Consider the following 21401-nt stretch of genomic DNA (forward strand, 5'->3'; position numbering starts at 1 on the left):
TGGGCACATAGACAAAATATACTTTCACCTCCTTTCTATTTTGCACAAGTCTGCAAATGTGAAGGTTATCTCTTCACAGGATCAAGATTTATGAATGTGTACCAGTGTTTATTTGATTTAGGGAGCCTGCAGAATGGAACCTAACAGGGTTTCTGCACAGATGCATATCACACATATTAATATCTTCCACAGATGTGCTCGGAGTGAGTTAGATGAACCAATGTACTTACGTAGATTTGTAATGCTTCATCTAGCACACTTCACCAAAGTGCTTTTCAAACCGACATTGGTCATTTCCAAGAAAGTGGAACCAGCCAGGACATGAGGTCAGGCATGTTCATAGACACCAAAAGGAACAGACTGACAGTTCCAAAGACGCTTACCCTCCACAACGCATTCCCTATATTCCCAAAGAGCCTTTATTTCCAGGATGGGGATTATGCTACAAGTAAATAGGGATTTATTTGACCAAGGTACAAGAAGGCCAAACCACTGTGAATAAATTCCCACAATACACGTTTAGAGAGCTGCTATTATGTAAATTAGTTGCATGTGTAGTGATTATAGACACATTATAAGCAAATTGTGGATTTAAGACTCAAAGGAGGGTGGGGGGGTGGGGGGGGGGATCAGGCTAAATTCATCCTAGCCCTTACGGAGCAATATAATTTGTAATTTAAATTAATACTACAGAAGAAAAACACTGTATTCAAAACTCAACTAAAAGAAATACAACTATCCAGATGCACAACGCTATATTTGGTCTGATAAACATCTTATATCCCAGACATTTCTGCCTTCGCCAATACCATTTTTAAAGGATTCACCATTACCCAATCAATTTTCACTTTAATCAACTGTAGGCACAGTTTAACAACCACTCGACATTCTTTCTAAAACTTAGTCATTTTTTAAGTAAAGAAATATTAATTATTACTCATTTAAATGGTCCATGGCCAAAACGTGAATAGAGATAGAAAAGAAAATCTGCTTGACTGCCTGACTTCCAGATAGGAAGTTTATCAATTGTTGCAGAACGAATGCAAGGTCCTTTTAGGATTTTAAAAAGCTGTATCTCACTTCATCTTACTGAAGTCGCCTTCTGTCCATTCTAGATCATCTGTAGCACAGCCTCAGACATCAGGAGAGAACTAACACTGTACAGGACTATCAACAATTATCAACTTTGTCCATCCATTTGCAGTTGGACCACCCAAATAAAACCTACCAGTACAAGCTTCGTCCAGCTCTCCTTTGCCAAACCACAGCTGGGCCCCGTGGATGGTGCAAGTGTGGAACTGTAGCCTGAAAACCGTGTCCCTGTCAGCGCTCTGGGCTCGCCTGTGGTAGCACTTAACCTGAAGAGGGCAGCAGAGATTTTAGCAGAGAACCAGTACATGAGTTGCAGGCTTGGAGGAACATAAACTGAGACGCACATCAGCAAAGGAGCAGCTGAAGCCCTTTTTGAGCATCAGTTTGCTTGTTAGCTTGCACTTGTGCATGCAGAGAGCTAACATTAGCTGACATGAGGGAACATTTTCTGTCTGCACATTCAGGAATCTGAAAATATTTGATTTTGACATTTTGATTCATTTGTATTTTTTTAAACCGGCGCCACCATAACATTCAACGCTGCCTCTATCTGCTGCTACTGTACTAGACTTTAAGTAGAACTTTAAGGCATATTAACATGCTTTTTTAAATTTGTATTTGGCCAACACATGTCTGTGTCAAGTCAAATTCTTTAGCAGGAAAGTTAAACTGTAGTGCTCACAATTGTGTTGTGTAACAGCTGCTGCTTTGTTCAGTGTGAGTGTCTATTATGCTTTACATATGATTTCTTCATGTAAGATCATTTTATTTTAGCTCCTCGAACCGGGGACAGATATCTCTTCCTTTCTCTTTCCATTTTGATTTCCTTTCGCTATTCCTCAAAGCTGTGCAGTTCTGTTTCGTAGGAGCTTTGCCCTCTAATTCCCCAGTAGCACCTGGTTGTTGTCTTTAGAGGTAAGAGGTCACATGACTCCGTCGTGGTAAAGGGTACTTATCGGCTCAAGCTCTATCGCCAGTGATGGAAACATGACACCCAGGTGGACATGCACATTTTGGCCTGTTTCTTGCACACCGTAAACACACCAGTCATTAACCTAGTAGTGTTGTGAACCCATAGATCACCTCCGCAGAGGTACACTGCCCAAATAAGTTTTAAAAACACGCATTTACTGGTCTTACACCAGTGACATAGCATTTTGCCTATTTTCAGCATGTTTGCCCACTTTTAGAAACGAATCTGTATGACACATTTGGGGTGCTCAAGAAATGAAAGCCAACAGCCAATAGCCTTGTCTCAAAGTCAGTGAGGTTTTTTTGAAAAAGCTTTCAATTAAATGTAAGAAATTAGGTCAGGGTTTACACCAGCATGATATAGTCGAACATTCTATTCTATGGAATAAAAGATATTAGGAAATACTCCATATAGTACTCCAAGTGTTGCTAACAAGCAGCTAAACTAAAAGACAAATGACATCGCGCCAGTCCAAGAAGCTAGGAGCTAGCTCAGCTTAATAAGAATAAAGCTAGCTTTCCGCAAATCCGATCTAAAAATCCCATTAGCTTTAATTAGCGGAAACCAACAGCGATGCTAATTTCCGAGTTAGCCAACAAAAAACACCTCATCCCTGCAGAACTCTTCAGGCTCTTTAAAGTTGTCCATACTGGGCTTCATCATCTCCTTTGTATCCAGTAGCGACAGCTTCTGGGGTCATGTTTATTAAATCTAGAGTTTTATGAAGTTAGCGCAAGTATTGACATTTTTTTGCTGTAATTCTATGTGACTCAGATGTGGTGACTTTCAGATTTTACTGCACAATCACATACTAATGCCAACGTTTTACGTTTTCTTTTAGCTTCTTTATTTTTTTTCTCAGCATTTAAGTTCCCTGACACTTTGTGAGTCAGAAACCTATCTATGAATTCCTCGAAAGCTTTATCTGGATAGTTTAGTGTACAAGGCCATGCTGTGTAAACTTCCTTTATTTATTAGTCACTTCCTGTCTTCAGCTCAGCTCCACGAGGTGGCTTTCTTACCTCAATCCAGTGGGTTTGTGCTAAGCCTCCTTCAATTACTTTTATCTGCTGGATATATTAAATCTTAAAAATATGTTCCCCCTTGGAATATTCTGAGACCATGTTAATAGTCCATGTAACCGAGACATGTAGCTGCCGTGTTTCATCTGGATTTATTGTGTTTTAATTCCCTTTCAACTGTAACTGCTCTGCTGTCTCGGCCTGGTCTCCCTCTACTTTGCCCTCAAGGGTCTCTCTGGCTAAATAAATGTCATAAAATGACTAAATAACTAAGATGCGATTTAATGTCTGTTAAAGATGAAGTCACACAATAAAAGCCTGACACACATACTTTGTCACTTCCTTCCTGTGAGAACTCACCATTATGTCCCCCTTTAGCAGCAGAGCCGGTTCGATGGTTACTGACAGTCGCCTTCCTCCAGTGCCTTGAAGGTCGCTGTGGACACAAACAAGCCTGTTAGATAACAACAAATATTAGAAACACGTAGACTTTGTGACCAAAAAAGGGCAAACTGTGGTGTATTTGAATGATTTCCGTCACACTTTGGTCATCAGGGAGACCTACTAAATGCCTGAAGTGTAGACCAGCTGCATAGATTGGTAGATCTTCAAGAAGGGGTAGTAACCTGAAGAGAGAGAGGGGGGAGGGGGGTTTAGACATAGCAGACATTATCATCATGAAGACGGAGGAATGTGCTGACTGCCCCCCCTCCCACTGCAGTTGATCATCTGATTAAAGATAAACACAGTGTGTGTGTGTGTGTGTGTAAGTGGGTGGAGGGTTAAGTGTGATCGTCTATAAGATCTGCAGCTGATAACATTGCTGTGATTCACATCGTACATTTAGCATCACACAGAGCCACTGTTTGGCACTGACAGGAGACATACATTAAACTCTCTGTGGAAAATGACAGTCTTGGCTTTCTGCATAGGTCACCACAACATTTACCACTCCCAAAACTCCCAGTGCCCCTCCGTTCTGATTAGCCGGTGGGCTGACTTTAGTCAAAATCTACTTAAAACTACAATTCATGTTGGCAGCAAGAAAGTGTTTGAGAGGCTCACGCTGTTTCTGTACTGTTGTCGCATTTACTTTAATACGCCGATTGGTTGTTGCACAGTTTAGGACAGTCAGAAGCTTTTAGTAAACTTCCGCTCGGGTCACTGCGCGACAGCAACTCATGAATGAGTTGAGAAATGACAGAGAAAACAAAAACAGAACACAGTTTTTTAAACATTAAATACAATGGTTCCAAAACTTTTTGAGTCACAATCCTCCAGAATTATCAGGTCGGTGTTAGTGACCACCACAGATTAATTCCATTAGGTTTTTAGTGCACAATCACTGGAAAAAAAAAATCGACTTAAAAATTTGTTCTTGTCTAAAATGTCGACTTTATTTTTTTCTCAAATAACAATTGGGTGATCCCCCAAATTTTTCTTGCAGTCCCTTGGGTGGTCCAGTCCTCTGGTTTCATGTATCTACCCTAAAGTTTAATGACTTCTTTCTTGGCCACCCATGCAAGATTTGATAAAAGCTTGGTTGTTTTTGTGTAACCCTGCAACAGACGTGGATGAAACCTTGGAGGAGTTCAGATACATGAACTAAGGAACGTTCTATTTTATATAGAATACCACAGGAATGATGTGTTCTTGTGGGCCAGTATGAAAGTTCACCAAGGCTTCCCTGGACCAAAAGCCGATGGGATTTTTACACTGAATTTGAAAAAGATCATAATCTTCACAAATGAAGACAACCTTTATGGTTTCTGAAGCGTAAATGCGTTCATCAAAAGTAGAAATGTCCCCACAGGTGGTCAAGGGGGTTGTGATCTGGTGTGATCTTATTAATGGGTTTTCCTTTTAATTCCTCACCCATCCGTACACGAGCCAGGTGTCATTAGCATTCAGTTGGCAAACACAGGCTTATCTACAAACCCAGGAGTCTGGGAGCGACGATATTATTCATTTGGAGTCGTGTTTCTGTCCATCTGGTGAATGTAAAAAAATCTATATTTGCCGACTTTTCCTTTGTTTCTTTTTGGTCACTATCAACCCCTGAGGGAAATGTCTGGTTCTTCGTCACTAACTCTGTCCTGTTTGCTGTTCCCAGCTGAGCCCGTAGAGGCCCGACAGCTGCGAGACTTGGGTCAAATTGTCATTTGTCACAGGCGGGTAAATGTGATAAACGAACTAACGCACTCACCGCCTTCACCCTGGAAGTTGGGGAGTGAAGGGATGAGAACTTGGTGGAGGAAGAGTGGACTGCTGTTCATCTTAATGGCCCCAGACAGAAGACCCCCGAAGTAATAGATATACCTGTGAAAGAAGGAGGAGAGAAAGTTTCAAAATATAAAACGCTATCATGGACAAATAACTTTGAAATAGTGTTGATGTGGCTGATTGTATCGCATGTATGGAAGTATCCACAAGCAGTATCCGCAAGCAGAGAATCATGGATTATTCCTGCGCTTTGTGCACAAATGTGGTCCAAGAATCATTGGGCTGTGACCAGTGAGAGAGGGAGTCTGACAGTTGGCTTTTTCTCCTACGACCGACTGACCAATTTAAAACTTGGCCCACTAAAACTCTTCTCATCAACAAACCTTCAGTCGATTAGAGGAGGGCAGCCACAGTATTAATGGCTTGAACTGGCTTTTTTCTTCACTGTGCTCCACATTAAAAGTGTATTTGGCCTTTAAAGTGCTCACAACTTGGTGTCTTGAGCTCACAAGGGCACCTTTTCACCAGTGCATCACTTCTTTGTGACTCCAGAATGCACAAAGAACCAGAAGCTTGAACGTCACGGCGTCCCATCGCAAATAACGACTAATAATCTGTCCAAAACATCTGTTCTGCTGTTTTATGCATTCTGCAGTTGGAAAGAAGAGAGACAGCGGTGAAAAACTATCAATTTGTGAGTATTTGAAAAGCGAAATACACATTTTGGCTGATGTCTGGCTGTGCTGCGGGGTGCCCTTGCCCAAACCACGTCCTTTCATCCCTCCCTGGTTTCCCTTCAAATCACCCCCCCTGGCCTCTACCTGTTTTGGGACGGCTGGAGGGAAGAGGACACCTTATCTTCACAGAACTTCCTCATGGCCAGAGTACTGAGAGCCTGGTCCGCCCTGCACACACAGACACACACACAGACACACACTTTCAGCCAGCAATTCTTTCCATCATGGGACTTGCACCAGACTCTCTAGATGCCAGAAAGTACATGGAGAGGATACAGCTGGCATTAGCCACAGGACAAACCAGTTTCCACAGTTCCTGTGCAAAATAATCCACAGGGTCTAATTTATCAAACGACATATCAACAAAAGAGTGAATGAAAATCATTGTGCTGCATCTACTTGACCTGGCCCACATCAGCCACCAGAAATACTGCTTTAATATCTTAAAAAAAAAACAACAACACACACACACACACACATATTTGGCATGCACATTTCAATTGTTAAATTTAAATCCAGTAGGTTTCTGCACGTCACTTCACCAAACTTTAATGCGTTCCATGTGCAGTTATTCAGATGAAGGACAAAATGTGTGGCCTTGGAAGCCTCTCTCTCTAACACACACACACACACACACACACACACACACACACACACACACACACACACACACTTACCCTGCAGAGATCTTGCTGTAATGCATGTAGGCTGCAATAATCACTCCTGTTTTACCTTTGTTGCCCTGTAGGAAAGAGCAATTGAGTCAGATGAAAAACTTGTGATGTGCTGATTTTGTCCGCAGGGATTGTGATTAATGCGGAGACAGCTGGTTTTTTACAGTTTTCGAGATTTGACAGTTTTGACTGTAGGGTAATAGAGTGACAGTGGTAGACGGAGAAGGAGAAAGAGAAAGAAAGACAGAGGGAGAAGTAGACAGGGCAGGGACATAGTGGGATCTAGATAAGCGGTCTGAGCTCAAATTAAAAAGCTCCCTGTGGTGTTTTTTCACACTGGGTGCTCCATACTTCCTGACACATTCCAAAAACATTCCAGCTCCAAATTCCTAATCTGACCCCCTGAGATCCCAGTAAGAACGCTGAGCCCCAAGACGTCACAAATTATTGATTTTTATGAATACAAACGTGTTTATTCTCATCTCTGGCGTGATCTGCATTCGGGAAAAAAATTGCCCGTAGCTGGAATGCTCAAGAAAGTCAGCAGACCACAGAAATGGTCTGGTTTTAGCATTTAAATTCTCCTGACCAAAACCAATAAATAAAACATGCAGACACACCGTGGGAGCTTGGTCGCCCCGATGTTAGCTCATCAGTGGGAAATGACTTTTCCTAAATGATTTTGTAGTGTAGCATGAAGTTTCATCTAATTGGTAGGTTAATTTTCTGGGTAGCTTGAGGTGATGTACTCTGCAAGTTTGGTTTTTACTCAAGCTGTGTTTTAACTGCACTGCAATAATTGAGTTAATTTATATCATCTTAAACAGCCTCCAATATGGCTTCGGCCCTACTTGAGCGCCAGATGAAGACAAAGCATTAAACTTACTGATCCAAAATAGTACTTAAGCAAACTTGAAAGTACTCCAGAGCCAAAATGACTGTAGATGTTCAAGGATGTGGACGTACCTGGACGTGGTCAGACAATGTCCATAAAGTTGTTTTGCTTTTATTTTTCGGAGGGGTATTTTAGTATTCATCGTTTCCTGGAAAGAGATTCTCCTACATTGGTTTTCTCTGCATATTTGATTTTAGGATTTTTACCAAAAATAATAAATCCTGCCAGGTAGCAACCAGTGCTAAAAGCGAGCTTATTTATTGTATTATTATCTTAATTACATCTAAGCTACGCTGCTGAATTTTCTAAATGAAATGTTTTAGTAGAACAAGGCAGACTTAATAAATTGTAGCAAATAAAGTGTCTCAGGAATGAGTTCAAAAACCAGGAATAAAGTTAGCAGTGTTGTACGCATGATTCCATCATCTCTGAGTCACTGGGATTTTCAATGGGAATTTGCTTAAATGCCAGTAATAAGATTGTAACTACTTGTTACATAACTAATTCAATACGTTGGGCTGTTATTTTCCATGGCACGAATCAGCAATAAAAACAGTAAACAAATAGTATTCTACATTCAGGATGAGGTTCTGCCACACTGTAAAACTGAATTTATTACTATATTCTGATACATCTGTTGTTTCAGAGCCTGGGAAACACAAGAGTGTGGGTCTGAAAATCCCAAGCCGCCCCATGAACCCTGACCTTGCAGTGCAGGACTACCACGTGCTGGGGGTCAGAGGTCAGCCATGTCTCCATGGCCTTACATATGGCACAAATCTTATCCAGTGGTGGGGCGTGGAGGTCGGGCCAGCCAAAGTCATGAACCTGTCAGTGGACAGAGACAGAGGGGGCAGAGGATCATGTGATTTGAGGACATCAAATTAAAGAGTGTCAGCTGAAATTTACAAGAAGTCGTACTACCTTCGGATTCAACCGGCTAATATCATGACGCCTTTCGGAGAGATTCAGGAGCTGAGACAGAGAAATTTTACATCCATCATTTATTGAGCATTGAACATCTTCAGTTGTGGAAAACTCTGTAACAGCTTTCTAAAGATGCTGTTCCCTCACCAGAAATTTATCCTGATGTTTGGACTTGAGCATGGCAGCCACCTCCTTCAGGTTGAGCCGGTATCTCTGCTCTTCCAGCTTTGGGGGGAAGAAGACGGAGATAATCCTCTCTGTGATGTAGGTGAGGTCGAAATCGTAGTGGCGTTCCATCACTCGCTCCATCACGCGGTCCACACTGAAGCTCCTGGAGGACAGAACAGATGTCGAGAGGTCACATGGACAGACAGAAAGAGAGAAAGGTGGACACGGGTCAAAGTGGGTGTTCCTACAGGGTGTCTGTGGCAGCTCAACATGAACGTGCTCCATCATGGAGTTCAATAAAAGTCCTGTCAGGATGGTAAAGAGAGAAACTGGATACTGTGTGTGACCAGTAGGTCGGATCAAAGCGGCTGAGGCTAAACCTTCTGGGTGGTTGAAGATGAGATGGTCATTAGGAACAAGTGAAAGACGGCAAAAACAAACATTATTTATACTATTGCTTGTCCTGAAGGAGCGATGGCTGTGACGTGTGTTGTTGTGAGGGAGATGAGCTTTACCTAGGCAGGGTGTTTCTCTGCTTGGTGTAAGTCAGAGACTTGGTGGAGCCCTGGGGAGAAAACAAATTACAAAAGCCAGATTAAATCTGATATCTTATGAATAATATGAGAGTTCCACATTCATAATTACACAGTTGGAATAATGGGGGATTTGTATGGCTGCATATTGGCAAGGACCTCATGATACAAAAAACAGGTCACGATACAGTTTTATCATGATTTGATAGGATGCAAACTTATGTTCCTCATTATTTACTACGATTATTATTACTTAATATCATTATTAATATTCACTACCATCACAATTTATCAATAATTCAAGAGACAAGCTTGTAAACTGTACTTGTTCTCATCATTATCATATTTCCGAATCAATCCCCCATTTTGTTTGTGACCACAGAAGAGGGGGTGGACTGTAAATCCATTTCTCATTAATATTGGCATACACCCTATGTAAATGGCAATTACTGGCTTATTTATTTACCCACAATTTATTTCTCTAAGAGCACAGAGATTTTTTTTTTCTAACTTATTAGTCTCTAAATCACAAAATTTCTCTTCTCTGCAACCTAATCATTTGTTCCTGGAAATGGCATTGCCATCAGGCCCAGTTGTACTTTGTGCTAGGAAACAACAGCCATTGTGCAGCCTGCAAGGATCACACTAGCTGCCAAACTTCAGCGTTCTTGCTTCTGTCACTGTGAACATGCTGATGTTAGCATTTAGCTCGGTCTGCAATTACAGCTAAACAGAGCCGCTGGTGATGAGGTGTTTCTAGAGGTTCCAACTTCTCTTATGCTGCTAATTTGACCCTAAACCCCCGATGATGTGACTCATTCCTGCAGTTTCTGACCTTTGCTTGCAGGCCAAACTCGAAATTTAAAGAAAAGAATGAACAGATCTACCGGGCTGATGAGGGCTGTGCAGTAAAATCGATACAACATTATTGTGACGTTTTTTTTCCTCTTCACAATACTCTATCAATATTCCAGCCCCTTGTATCGACATTGTATTAGAATATACTGTGATACATCACATAGGAACTTTGAAAGGAATAGCTTTGACTCCATTTTTTCCGTGAAGCTGTCAAGATGAATGTGCCAACCCGGATGGTACAAGGCAAGTTGTAGTTGATGTTTTGAAGAAATGATTTAGAGTTACGCAATGTTTATTGAATCCCAGCTTCCCACAATATCGGGATAAATTCATATGGTGACCTGTGCATCATAAGTTGCCTTAGGATTCATGGTGTATAAAGAAGATAGACATCGGGGGAAAGAAGGATGACCTGGTGGATGACAAGGAGAGTAGATAGAAGTGCGCTCACCAGGTGTTGGACATGACGAGCAGGTGTGGTTCCTCTGCGCTGCTGGGCGGAAGGATGCAAGGAGCAGAAAAGGAGGGCGTGAAAATAGAAGAAAAGAGACAGTAGAGGATGTTTGAAATAAAACAGCAGGCGGGGATGAAGAGCAAAAAAGATTTGAGGGAAAGGAAGAAGGGTACAGAGAAGATGTTGAAAAGAGGAGATGGTGGGAGGGGTAAAGGAGCAAGGAGGAGGAGGGGAGACACAGGAAGGAAAGGAGAGTTAATTAAACAAACAGACTCTCTAATGGATAAACACGACTATTTCCTATAGCAACATCAACAACGTTTTTTTTTTTTTTTTTCTTCTCCACTGGAATCCTGCAATGCACCAGGAATGAACCCGGCTCAAACTGGGCTGAGGGTTCGGCTTCCCAAAAGGAATTCAAGAGGAGGGAAACCATAGAGCGGTTTTGGGAGGCCATACCTTGTAACTAAGGAAAGAGGGATAAAGTACTCGGGTGTGTGGAACGCTCTTGAGGAAAGATAGTAAATGAAGGAGCCTTACCAGGTCATTGGAGGGGGCTGGGATGCATGCTGTGGTCACCTGAAACACACAAAGACAACCCCAGCTCAATAAAACAGGGATACACACACAGTCACACACTCACATACATACATACATGTATAAATGTGTATATATATGTGTATATATGTGTGTGTGTGTGTGTGTGTGTGTATATATATCTATATATCTATATATATATCTATATCTATCTATCTATCTATCTATATATATATATATATATATATATATATATATACTGTATATACATAACTTCCTTTTTTGCTTCAGGACAGAATGAAAGGTCACAGCTCAGACATGATTACATGCACCCACAAACAATAAGATGGAAAGATCCACAAATTAAAAGAAAACAGTCTGACTTCCTGCACATTAAAGACCCCCTTCATTCATAAAATGTTCCTCTAGTTCTCACACTTGGATGTTGGAACCTCATTGTGTAAAATGGTGTATACGTACAGACACAAGAAGAATGTTTTCACTGTCATTCCCCTAAGTCTACATTTCCTCTTGAAAAATTGGTTTCAAGAGACGGCCCCATCGGCATGATTCGTGACATCAAAAATATTTCGCAAGCCGCGCCCAGTCCAAAGTATTTAGAGTAATTAGCCATTTGTTAATTGTTTTTGTGGTATTTGAGTAAGGTTTTAAATATTATTAAATCATTTCTGTGTGACTTACATGTAAGAACCTCCAGGTCAGACAGTGATTTCCCAACCAGGAATACACACTTCCGAGTTCAACTGGAACGCACCTTTACACAAATTCTCCCAATGAAGCCACAAGTGTTTACACTTAAGCTGTCAAATGTTAATTGGTGAGTTTTAGGCCCAGTTTATGCCCAAGAATTGCAAAATTCAGAAACTTGACAGTTTATACCTCTGTAACCAGAGGCGACATCGTTTCCATAGCAACAAGTACTTTTGCTGTGACAGCCTACTTTTGGGGGAGTCTTGTAGCAGGAGAATTTTAATCATTTTAAAACATGAGCAGGAAGAGGGATGGTGAGTAACTTGCTACTGTTGCCATTTTAGTGCTGATGAAAATGACGAAGCACCCGAGGGGCTTTCGCAAAATTGATGCAATCAAGACTCCAAGAGTATGTTTGTAACAAATTTGGTGAAATTCCTTCCAGAGATTTCAGAGATATTGTGTTTAAACGAGGCGACAGTGACCTTTGATAACTGAAATCTTTTCCAGTTCATTCGCCTCCCAGTGGAAAAACTTTAAAAGTTCTGTCAGAGCTCCAGAGATATCACATTTATGAGAACGAAACATACAAGCGTACAGACAACCCAAAAATATGCCTCCATCCTGCAGCTTTTTGTTGGTGAGGAGGCATGAGAAGGCATTTGAACCTTGTGCCCCGATGAATCAACTCCTTTTGGGAGTGTTGCCATCTGTGATGAGGACACCGTTTCCCCTCTTTCTGGCAACTTCTACTGCAGCTTGTTGAGGCCAAACCGGGGGAGGAACTGACCTAGACACACCTTCAAGAGCCACTTAATGATGAATAGAACACAAACAGTTTCTGTAAAACCACTTAGATGAGCTTAAGTGGTGCGTAAGTAAATACATGTACAGCAGATGTTTGGTATAATGTTTAAACTACTTGCAAATGTATCGTAGAATACGCAGCTGGAGGAGCGGTGAGACAGAAACCCACTCAAGAAGTGACACATCCGATTCCCCGGCCTGTTATGGGCCTACACGTCAATGAACTGTGACCAGAGGAAGCAGGAGCTGAACAGGAGTCCTAATGAAGGGGCCTGAGGACCGCAGTCATGCTTACGCAACCGATGTTAACACGCACAAACACACGTGAACACCAGCCAGTGTTCCTGCAACACAGCCTGTTTTGGACTGTTTATTTGGATACAGGAAAAGGGCACGGGCTTGTGTATATCTCATTGTGCACAAAAGGGAAGTCACACAGGCCCTGAACTTGGGGGGTGTGTCACCACAATGTGTGTGTGTGTGTGTGTGTGTGTGTTTTTGTATGTGTGTGTCCCTCTCTTTCCCTTTTTCTCAAGCTCAGTGGCTTGTTGTTGCTGGTGCGTAACTAAAGACATCAACAGGAAGACCCAGGAGAAGATAATGAGCTAAATCAAGACATGTCTAGTGAGGTTCAGATTTGACTATCAAACGACTCACTGGACACTCTTCCCTTGTCTGTGAATTCATGTTTTTTCCATCTCTGTAGGGAAATGAGTCTTTAATCTGGTCCTGCGTTGCGGTTCTGAACCCCATTCCCGACCAGTCTCTCATGTCTGAGTGAATTCCGTCACTTTCTTTTTGTTTTGTAAATCTGAACATGTGAACCCTGAAGGTTCCTGTTTGAAACGACAGTCTGCCTCTGCAGCCGCATATGAAACTCATTTGCTATGATAAAAATGTGGCTTTAAATTGCATCTTAAATGTTGCAGGGTTGGATTTTTGGGGCCCCCAGAAGAACTTTGCATCCTGCATCATACTTCATTCATTCTGCTAAACAACTCAGTCACAGACCTTGTTATTTACTGTCAGACTCAGGGAAGAGTTGGCGTACCTGCAACCTTTTCTATCATTGAGGAATTTAGCCAAAATATCTGGAGGTTGAGTCTTATGGGACATTTTTTGAAACTGTTTGGTATGAAGAGGGTTAACTGTGTGCCTGCATTTAAGACCTGGCATCTTCTGAGAATTCTGTATATAATCAGATTTTGTTTTTGTTTTTTTTGTGCAAATATCTGCTTGTTTGTGTGTGTTTTCATACACACACTGAATTAAGAGATTATCAAAAGCAGTGAAGTGGTTTCTGGGCTTTTTTATGTCCATGAATTAAGTTATGTGTTAAAAAAACGGAATGACGCAGGGAAAAAGTATTGAAGACATGAAGAAATGGAGGTGCAAAAAGGTAACCAAAAAGGCCTTTGAAACCTTATTGTTGCAAAATATACTATATATTCTGAATGTTCCAGTGAGCACTGTTAGGACCATAATCCAGAAGTGGAAACAACTTTATTTCAACGTAAACCGGCCACGACCAGGTGCTCCTCGCAAGATTTCTGACAGAGGAGTTTAAAGAATTATCAGAGGAGTTGTCCAAGATACAAGGACCCCTATTGGAGAGCTTCAGAAAGACCTGGAATTAGCAGGTACAAGTGCTTCAAAGAAAACACTAAGTAATGCACCCAGCAGCCATGGCCTGCATGTACACTCACCACGAAAAACTCCACTGCTGAGGAAAAAACATGTAGAAGCTTGTTTAAAGTTTGCAGCACAACATTTAGACAAGCCTGTGGAATAGTGGGAGGATACGTCTGGTCAGGGGAGACCAAAATTGATCTCTTGGGATGCCTTAATACACAGCATGTTTGGAGGTCAAAGGGCACTGCACCTCACCTGCAAACACCGCATCAACTGAAGTTTGGAGGTGGAACCTTGTGGTGTGGGGCTGTTTTTCAGCATACGGCACTGGCTAACCTCATATAAATGAACCAAGAGTGAGTGGAGAACTGTACCAAGACATTCTTGATAAAAATCTGCTGCCCTCTACCAGGATGATGAAGATGAGACAAGGGTGGACACTTAAGCAGGACAATGATCCCAAACGCACAGCCAAGGAAGTCCTCACTTTGTTTCAGAGAAAGACAATAAAGTTGCTAGAACAGCTCAGCCAATCACCTGACTTGAATCCAATAGAAAACTTATGAGAAGAACTAAAGATCAGGGTTCATAGAAGAGGTCTACTGAACCTTGAAGATTTGAAGTGTTTGTGTGGAAGAATGGGCCAAAATCACTCCTGAGCATTGCATGCAACTAGTTTCTCCACACAGGAGGCGACTTCAAGCTGTTATTACCAACAAAGGCTTTTGTACAAAGTATGAAATCAATATAAGTAAGTGTGTTCAATACTTTTTTCCTGTGTCACTCCATTTTTTAACCATCCATTTATCCATTTTCTATACCGCTTATCCATTAAGGATCGCGGGGGGCTGGAGCCTATCCCAGCTGACAGGTGGGGTTCACCCTGGACGGGCGTCAGTCCATCGCAGGACCATCAGGAGCAATCAGGGGTTCAGTATCTTTCTCAAGGATATTTTGACATGGTCACCGGGGGAAGTGAGATGGAACCAGCGACCCTTCGTTTGCTAGACGGCAACTCTATACCTCTCCATTTTTTAACACATAACTTAATTTATGGACATCTAAGGTTTAATTCTTTGCATGTGTGGGTTGAATGGGTTGTTACCGACATTCACAAGCCTGCAATATCACCGCACTCACTGCTCTATCCTTCATTCTTTCTCTATCCTGTTATTTATTTTCTGTTCTTAATTATCTATTTATGCTGCTGTGTGATGGACTGTGTCCAACTACATTTCATTGTCCAGAAATGCTCAGTGACAATAAAGGAACCTTGACCTTAACTTAACCTTAATCTGGTGAAAGTTTCATTCAGTAGCAGCTTTAGAAATACATTTACGGACAAAAATGGTGACGTAAACAATACTTACTTTACCTGCTGTATATATAAGGAAATAATTCCTTATGCAAATATTGGCAAAATACATAAACTCTCATGCTGGCAAAGTATTTTTTCCAAACTATTTACGAGTTTTTCACATCCTTCAGCTCTGATGAATTTTTAGTCACATGGTTAAATTATGTCATAGCTTTGCACATGGCAGCTGCACAGAGGAGCAAAAGATTTGATGTTAAACCGTCCAGTGAGTGAAAAGAGTTAATATCAGCCTTAGGAAAGAGAGACGTGTTTAGATTGGGGTATTTTTGATGACAGAAGAGTACAACGTACATGATTGGTTTGGGACCATCAGAAAGTTTCAAATCTCTCACTACTTCATACAGTTCCTCTGTAAATGGACACACTACACCCCCCCCCCCCCCCCCAAAATCCTAGCAAAGGGATTTTATGCACATCAAATCATAGTCTTAGCCTTGCAGTATAACGTCCATCTTTGCAATGTTTCGGGGCTAAGAGAAAAAAGATGGATTAGGGTATTGTATAAAGCAAGAAACTGTTAATCCTCCCTTCTGTTAACTCCTCTTCTCTCTCACTCTCTCTCTCTCTCTCTCTCTCTCTCTCTCTCTCTCTCTCTCCTGGTGCCCAGTCAAGGGGCCTGCAGAGGGAGGCCGCTAAACCAGAACAAACACCAGACCAGATTCCATCTCCCCAGGCCAACACTTACGCACAAACTTCCTGCTCATAGCCCTCCGCCCAGCTCCTTCTCTTTTCTCCCTTGTCTTTTCTGCTCTTTAGTTATTTCCCACAAGATGTCCTTCTTTCTACGTCTGCTTTTAGTCCCCCAACCCTGAACTGTTTCATTTCCCTCTTTCTTCTTCGAGTCTATCAGCTTCACTCTCTTCCAGTCTTCTCCTACTGCTCCCATTACTTCCTTCCCCCTTTTCCCCTTCCTTTTCTTCTCTAATTGCTAAATAACAAAAGCCCTTTTTGTTTGGTTTCCTCTCAACCTTTCAGAATTCTGGGTTACTTTTGTTGTACTGTGTTATTTTCTTCATGCTCCTGATATTGAAGCATCTCAAACCGAAAGGTCACGGGTCTGATCCCAAATGTCCATCAGTAACCAAATATCCTTGCACAATGACAGTGACCCACATCTAGTGGGGCTTGTTTGAACGTGTTATGGACACAAGCTCGCATGCGTAAGAGGTTCTGAATCAGTAATAACGTGAACAATAAAGAAGCTTGGGATTCAAATATTCTTCTCAGAACATTCTTTCCCATTTATTTATCCCTCAGCTTCTCCTCTCCTCCCCTCCACTGCCTCCTCTCAGGTGGGTCTAGTTGGCGACCCTCAGTGCCCTGACCTCCATTAATACTCTCCTCTCTACCCCCCCCCCTTTCCTCCTTCTCCTTCTGCCAGCCGTCTGTCCTCTACCACTCGGTCCGTTTTGTTTTGCGGCAGTGGCCCTTGCACCCCCGGCTCTTTACATGCTCTTTGATCCATCAAAGCCAGACGGAGCATAGCTAATGGCTAATGCACAGGTCTTTCCTCTCAACACAAGCCTGCAGAACTGTGGTGCTCAGGGAGAGATAAGTAGCTGGTGAGGTAGTAGCCTTGGTATGTTACTCCTGTGTGAAACAGGTATGTGAGAGTTCAGCATGCCTGGATGCAGAACATAAACAGATAAGCTACATTTAAGATGTCATTGCTTGCAACATATAATTGTTTTTTTTTTTCAATGCTGTGTGCAAAAGGGGAGGCTAAATTTTTGCGTCGTTCTTTATTTCGAGAACACAAATGGCTGTTAGCTATGTTTGCTGTCTTCACTCAAAAACTAAGGGTGAATTTGGCAGATATGTTATTTTGTGTCTTAGAGTTCATGTGAGGAAGTAATTTGGATTTGAAACAATGGTTGGAAAATTGCTGTTGTGTTAAAGATGTTGCTAAATCATGAAGTCCATTTGAAATGGAAGAGTTCTGTCTTTGAGCAACCCCACCCCCCCCCCCACCCCCCGAAATATCTACTGAGAAAAAAAGAAAACGACTTCTTTTACATTTTTTTGTTTTCCGTAATTGCACGGAGTGGCACAGTAATGAGTTATAAAATACGGAAGTTAGCACTGTTGATCCTCTGGTTCTCCAGATTGGTTTTTTTTGTTATGCGTTTTTATTCAAAAACCTGAAATAAGGTCAGTGTTGAATGATAGTTTAATGTAACTCCGTGTGATACTCTGGAGTAAAAAACATCAGCAAATAACCCACTTGTGAAATCTAAAGCATTTATAGGTCTTAAAACAGACGCTGCTTGGGTCACGCTTCAACATCGTAGCTTGTGCCTTGAATAACGTTTGCCTTTTAGTCCTTACAATTGCATTTACTCTTAAAGCATCATACAAGCAGAGTGCACTTGGCACGATTATCTTTTTGAACAAATGTATAAGCCTTTAAACTTTTGTTGACCCCATTTTACTTCAATCCTGAGGCACTTGTTAAATGATTCTATGATTGTAAATATAAAGATTTTGTTTTTACTGGACATACGACAAATATTTTTGCAGTGCGAGGCATCACTTGAATATGTTTTGACCATCACGGATGAAGATACAGTAACATTAGCTTCCTGCTCAACTGCTTAGTATTCAGCTAAATTTTCAGCACCAAATTCTTCACTGAAGCACAAATTGTCACTGTCCCATTTGTGTTTTTATGAAAAAAAAAAAAAGAACATAACATTGTAGTTAATGAAATTTGCCGTGACCTTAGCTTGCTTTATTCTCTGGTTTTTGATGTTTATGCTAAGCTTAAAGGTGCACTAAGCGTTGTTGCCTGACGTCACTTCGATTGACATTCATTGTTAATTCCAAACAAGAACAGAGCAGGCTCGCCCCTCCCCCTGAATTTTTGTAAATGTCACGAACGCGCATTGACATGAAAATTGGACCTGTGCTGCGCTAACATTGCTAAGATGAGTGAGCAAACGCCTACTGTTTCAATGAGTAAATTTTATATTCTATGTCCTTATACAGGGGCGGCACGGCACGGTGGTGCAGTGGTCAGCACTGTCGCGTCACAGCAAGAAGGTTCCGGGTTTGAGTCCCGGCTTGGGCACAGGATCTTTCTGTGTGGAGTCTGCATGTTCTCCCTGTACCTGTGTGGGTTCTCTCTGGTACTCCAGCTTCCTCCCACAGTCCAAAGACATCAAGAGGGGACGAGGCTGATTGATACTCTAAATTGACCGTAGGTGTGACTGTGAGTGTGAATGGCTGTCTGTCTCTATGTTTTGGTCCTGCGATGGACTGGCGACCTGTCCAGGGGGAACCCCACCTCTCGCAGCTGCTGGGATAGGCTCCAGCCCCCCTGTGATCCTTAACAGGAATAAGCGGCAGAAAATGGATGGATGTCTTTAAACAATGTCTTTATGATATTAGGTTATGAGCTGCAGCTGATATACTGAAAATTATTTTATGAGCTTATGCAAAAGAGACACTTCTTGTAGAATTTGTCCTTCCTGGAGTTGATGCTAGTGCTAGCTAGGACCTACAGAGTAACCTAGGAATAACAAACTATTACATTGAAAAATGGCATATGAGTGTCATAGCTGCTATGCTACTCAAGTGACTCTGCTTATTCTCCAATGTAGGCACGCACACTAACACCCATCCCCAACCATCTTGCCAGTGATTGGCTGGAACATGGTTTGTTATCTTTATGTGCACATCCTTTGCCCTCAGTGTTTGTTTGGCATTTGTGAACCCTGTGTTGTCTCCAGAGACCAGACTTTTTCATAGCATATTCAGGGGGCAGGCAGCGAGCAGATCAAGGGGAGATGGCTACCATTTGAGACAAAAATGAAATCATTCTGAAACCATGCAGCAAGGCTTAGTGCACCTTTAATGTCCCTGGACCCTAGCTTTATAGCTAGCACATACAGACAGAGTGGAGCTGATCTTAAAAATTGAGCAGTTTAAGATGTGGACAAAAACATTTTTCCAGTTTCAATTATTGTCCTTGTGTAAGTTCAGTCAGCAGAACCACTCTGGGGCCTCATCAAATTCTAGTTTTAGTTACATATAAATGCTGCAGCTCTCCCTTTGATGGTTAGCTTTTAGCCTAATGGTCTCCCCATTCCTTCAATTCCCTTGGGAGAACAAATCAGGGCAAACCGATGAAAGCTGCACCAAATCAGCGGTGAGAGCCGAGGCCGACCGTGACCTTGCGCGCTTTCATCATCGTCGTTATCAGGGCGCAAACTGTGAAGTGAACAGAGCAGATGATGTTTTACAGCAACACGATCCCACAGGGGGATACTATCGCCGATGCAACAGGTGTCTCGCTATTAATGACCGACAACAGACGCGGCACAGATACGAGAGATTTAGAGAATAAAAGACAAAATAGGCACGCCATCTACTGCTGCCTTTGCTGATTTGACCAGTCAGAGCGGCCTCCTCTCAAAACAGGGTTGTGGTTTATCTACAAAAAAAATGTCTACACATTCCAGGAGTCTGATTTACCCTCACGCCGGTTAAGAGTGTTATCAAAATGGTTTCTGTATTCAATTCCAAAGGAACAGTAAAAGCAATGTTTATCATTTTCAAATCATTAACAGTCATTCCATTTATATGACAAAGCAAATTTTTAAGCACGTTTTAAAAAAGATGCTCGACAGGAAATGCAAATTTGAACCATTTCCATCAACTGTTTTGGAGCATAATAAACCAGTCTACATACAGTGCTACAAAGACAGATCACTCTTAAAGCTGTCAACAAACGAAAGAGTCGTTAAAAAATTAAAAGTACCAGCTGGTATTGGACGGGTTGCATGCTGTCCAGAGATAAGGACAATTTGGGAATATTTGAGAGGAGCTTGGGGGTGGAAGATTGACTTAAGCAGAGCTTATTCAAATGAGGCATTTCCATCTTCAGTTTTGAACATTACATATTTTTGAAAAAAAATTAAAAAAAAGTTAAATTGACAAAGTTTTTGCTAATTTCTCAACATCCATCAACCTTTTCTAATGCAGTACTTCGAATATGTTGATGGAAATGTGCGATAATAAGGAAGGGGTGGCACTGCAATTGAGGTCCCAGGATACAGTTCTCAAGTGATTACTTTTGTGCGCCCAATGTCAATTTCTATGGAAAAAGCCGGCGATGGAAAGACTTGAGAAAAACGTTCTGATGTTACAATGATGCAGCAGTCAAAAATACAGATGGTCTCTCTTTTTCACAGACTTCCAGGACTCATTTTACACCCGTCATGAGAGTTACCAAGCTTAGCTGTATATCTATCCTTCAAATGCACCCCACATGTCTAATGCCTCTTAATCATGACAAGGTGTACTTCTTGAGAAAGCCAGACTAAGACAGGGGGACTTCAAGGCCACAGCTAAGCCAAACTAACACCTATGGGTGAAACACTTCTATCCTCTGGACTTAGATGTCCCATATTTGGTGCTTTTCTGTATGCGAGGCCAGCTAACAAAGAGTTTATCTGTATTTGCTTTATTTATTTTTTTGGGTAATTTTCTCACTATTCTGCACATGTTTCCCTCTCTCGCTCTTTGTCTCTTGTTCCCACACTTTCATTTTGGCCCCAAAAGGAAAGAAAGAGTTCTCTGTCTGTCTGTCGGATTCGTTCTCGCTCCAAGCAGCTGAGAGGGAGGCTGAAGATATCGCAGGTCACACGAGTCCCTGTAGAAGAGCTTTTACTGGCCAAGAGGGATGTAATTCCCTGTTATGGAGCTTGTGGTCAACAGTTATGACTACACTAACGCCACATGCACATAAACAGACATACCCATAAAGGTATGCAGAT

General features: G+C 41.8%; 1 protein-coding gene across 6 annotated transcripts in view; it reads right to left on the reverse strand.

Annotated features, from left to right (window-relative positions):
• The window catches only part of tns2a (tensin 2a), a 57784-nt gene that overhangs the window by 11964 nt on the left and 24419 nt on the right, over positions 1 to 21401 (reverse strand). For 5 of the 6 annotated variants that reach the window (XM_086214061.1, XM_086214065.1, XM_086214062.1 and 2 more), the window contains exons 4-15: positions 11097 to 11135; positions 10554 to 10595; positions 9227 to 9276; positions 8691 to 8874; positions 8541 to 8591; positions 8322 to 8444; positions 6725 to 6789; positions 6132 to 6215; positions 5294 to 5406; positions 3653 to 3713; positions 3448 to 3523; positions 1229 to 1358 (exon numbers count right to left, since the gene is read on the reverse strand). In XM_086214061.1, the coding sequence (XP_086070187.1) occupies positions 1229 to 1358; positions 3448 to 3523; positions 3653 to 3713; positions 5294 to 5406; positions 6132 to 6215; positions 6725 to 6789; positions 8322 to 8444; positions 8541 to 8591; positions 8691 to 8874; positions 9227 to 9276; positions 10554 to 10595; positions 11097 to 11135 (1018 nt within the window). The remainder of the gene's footprint in view (positions 1 to 1228; positions 1359 to 3447; positions 3524 to 3652; positions 3714 to 5293; positions 5407 to 6131; positions 6216 to 6724; positions 6790 to 8321; positions 8445 to 8540; positions 8592 to 8690; positions 8875 to 9226; positions 9277 to 10553; positions 10596 to 11096; positions 11136 to 21401) is intronic. The other variant, XM_086214063.1, reaches the window with a different exon arrangement.

Source organism: Aulostomus chinensis, chromosome 9 (genome assembly GCF_037954235.1).
Source record: "Aulostomus chinensis isolate RoL2024-O1b breed Wild chromosome 9, RoL_Achi_v1.0, whole genome shotgun sequence".
NCBI classification, from domain to species: domain Eukaryota; kingdom Metazoa; phylum Chordata; class Actinopteri; order Syngnathiformes; family Aulostomidae; genus Aulostomus; species Aulostomus chinensis.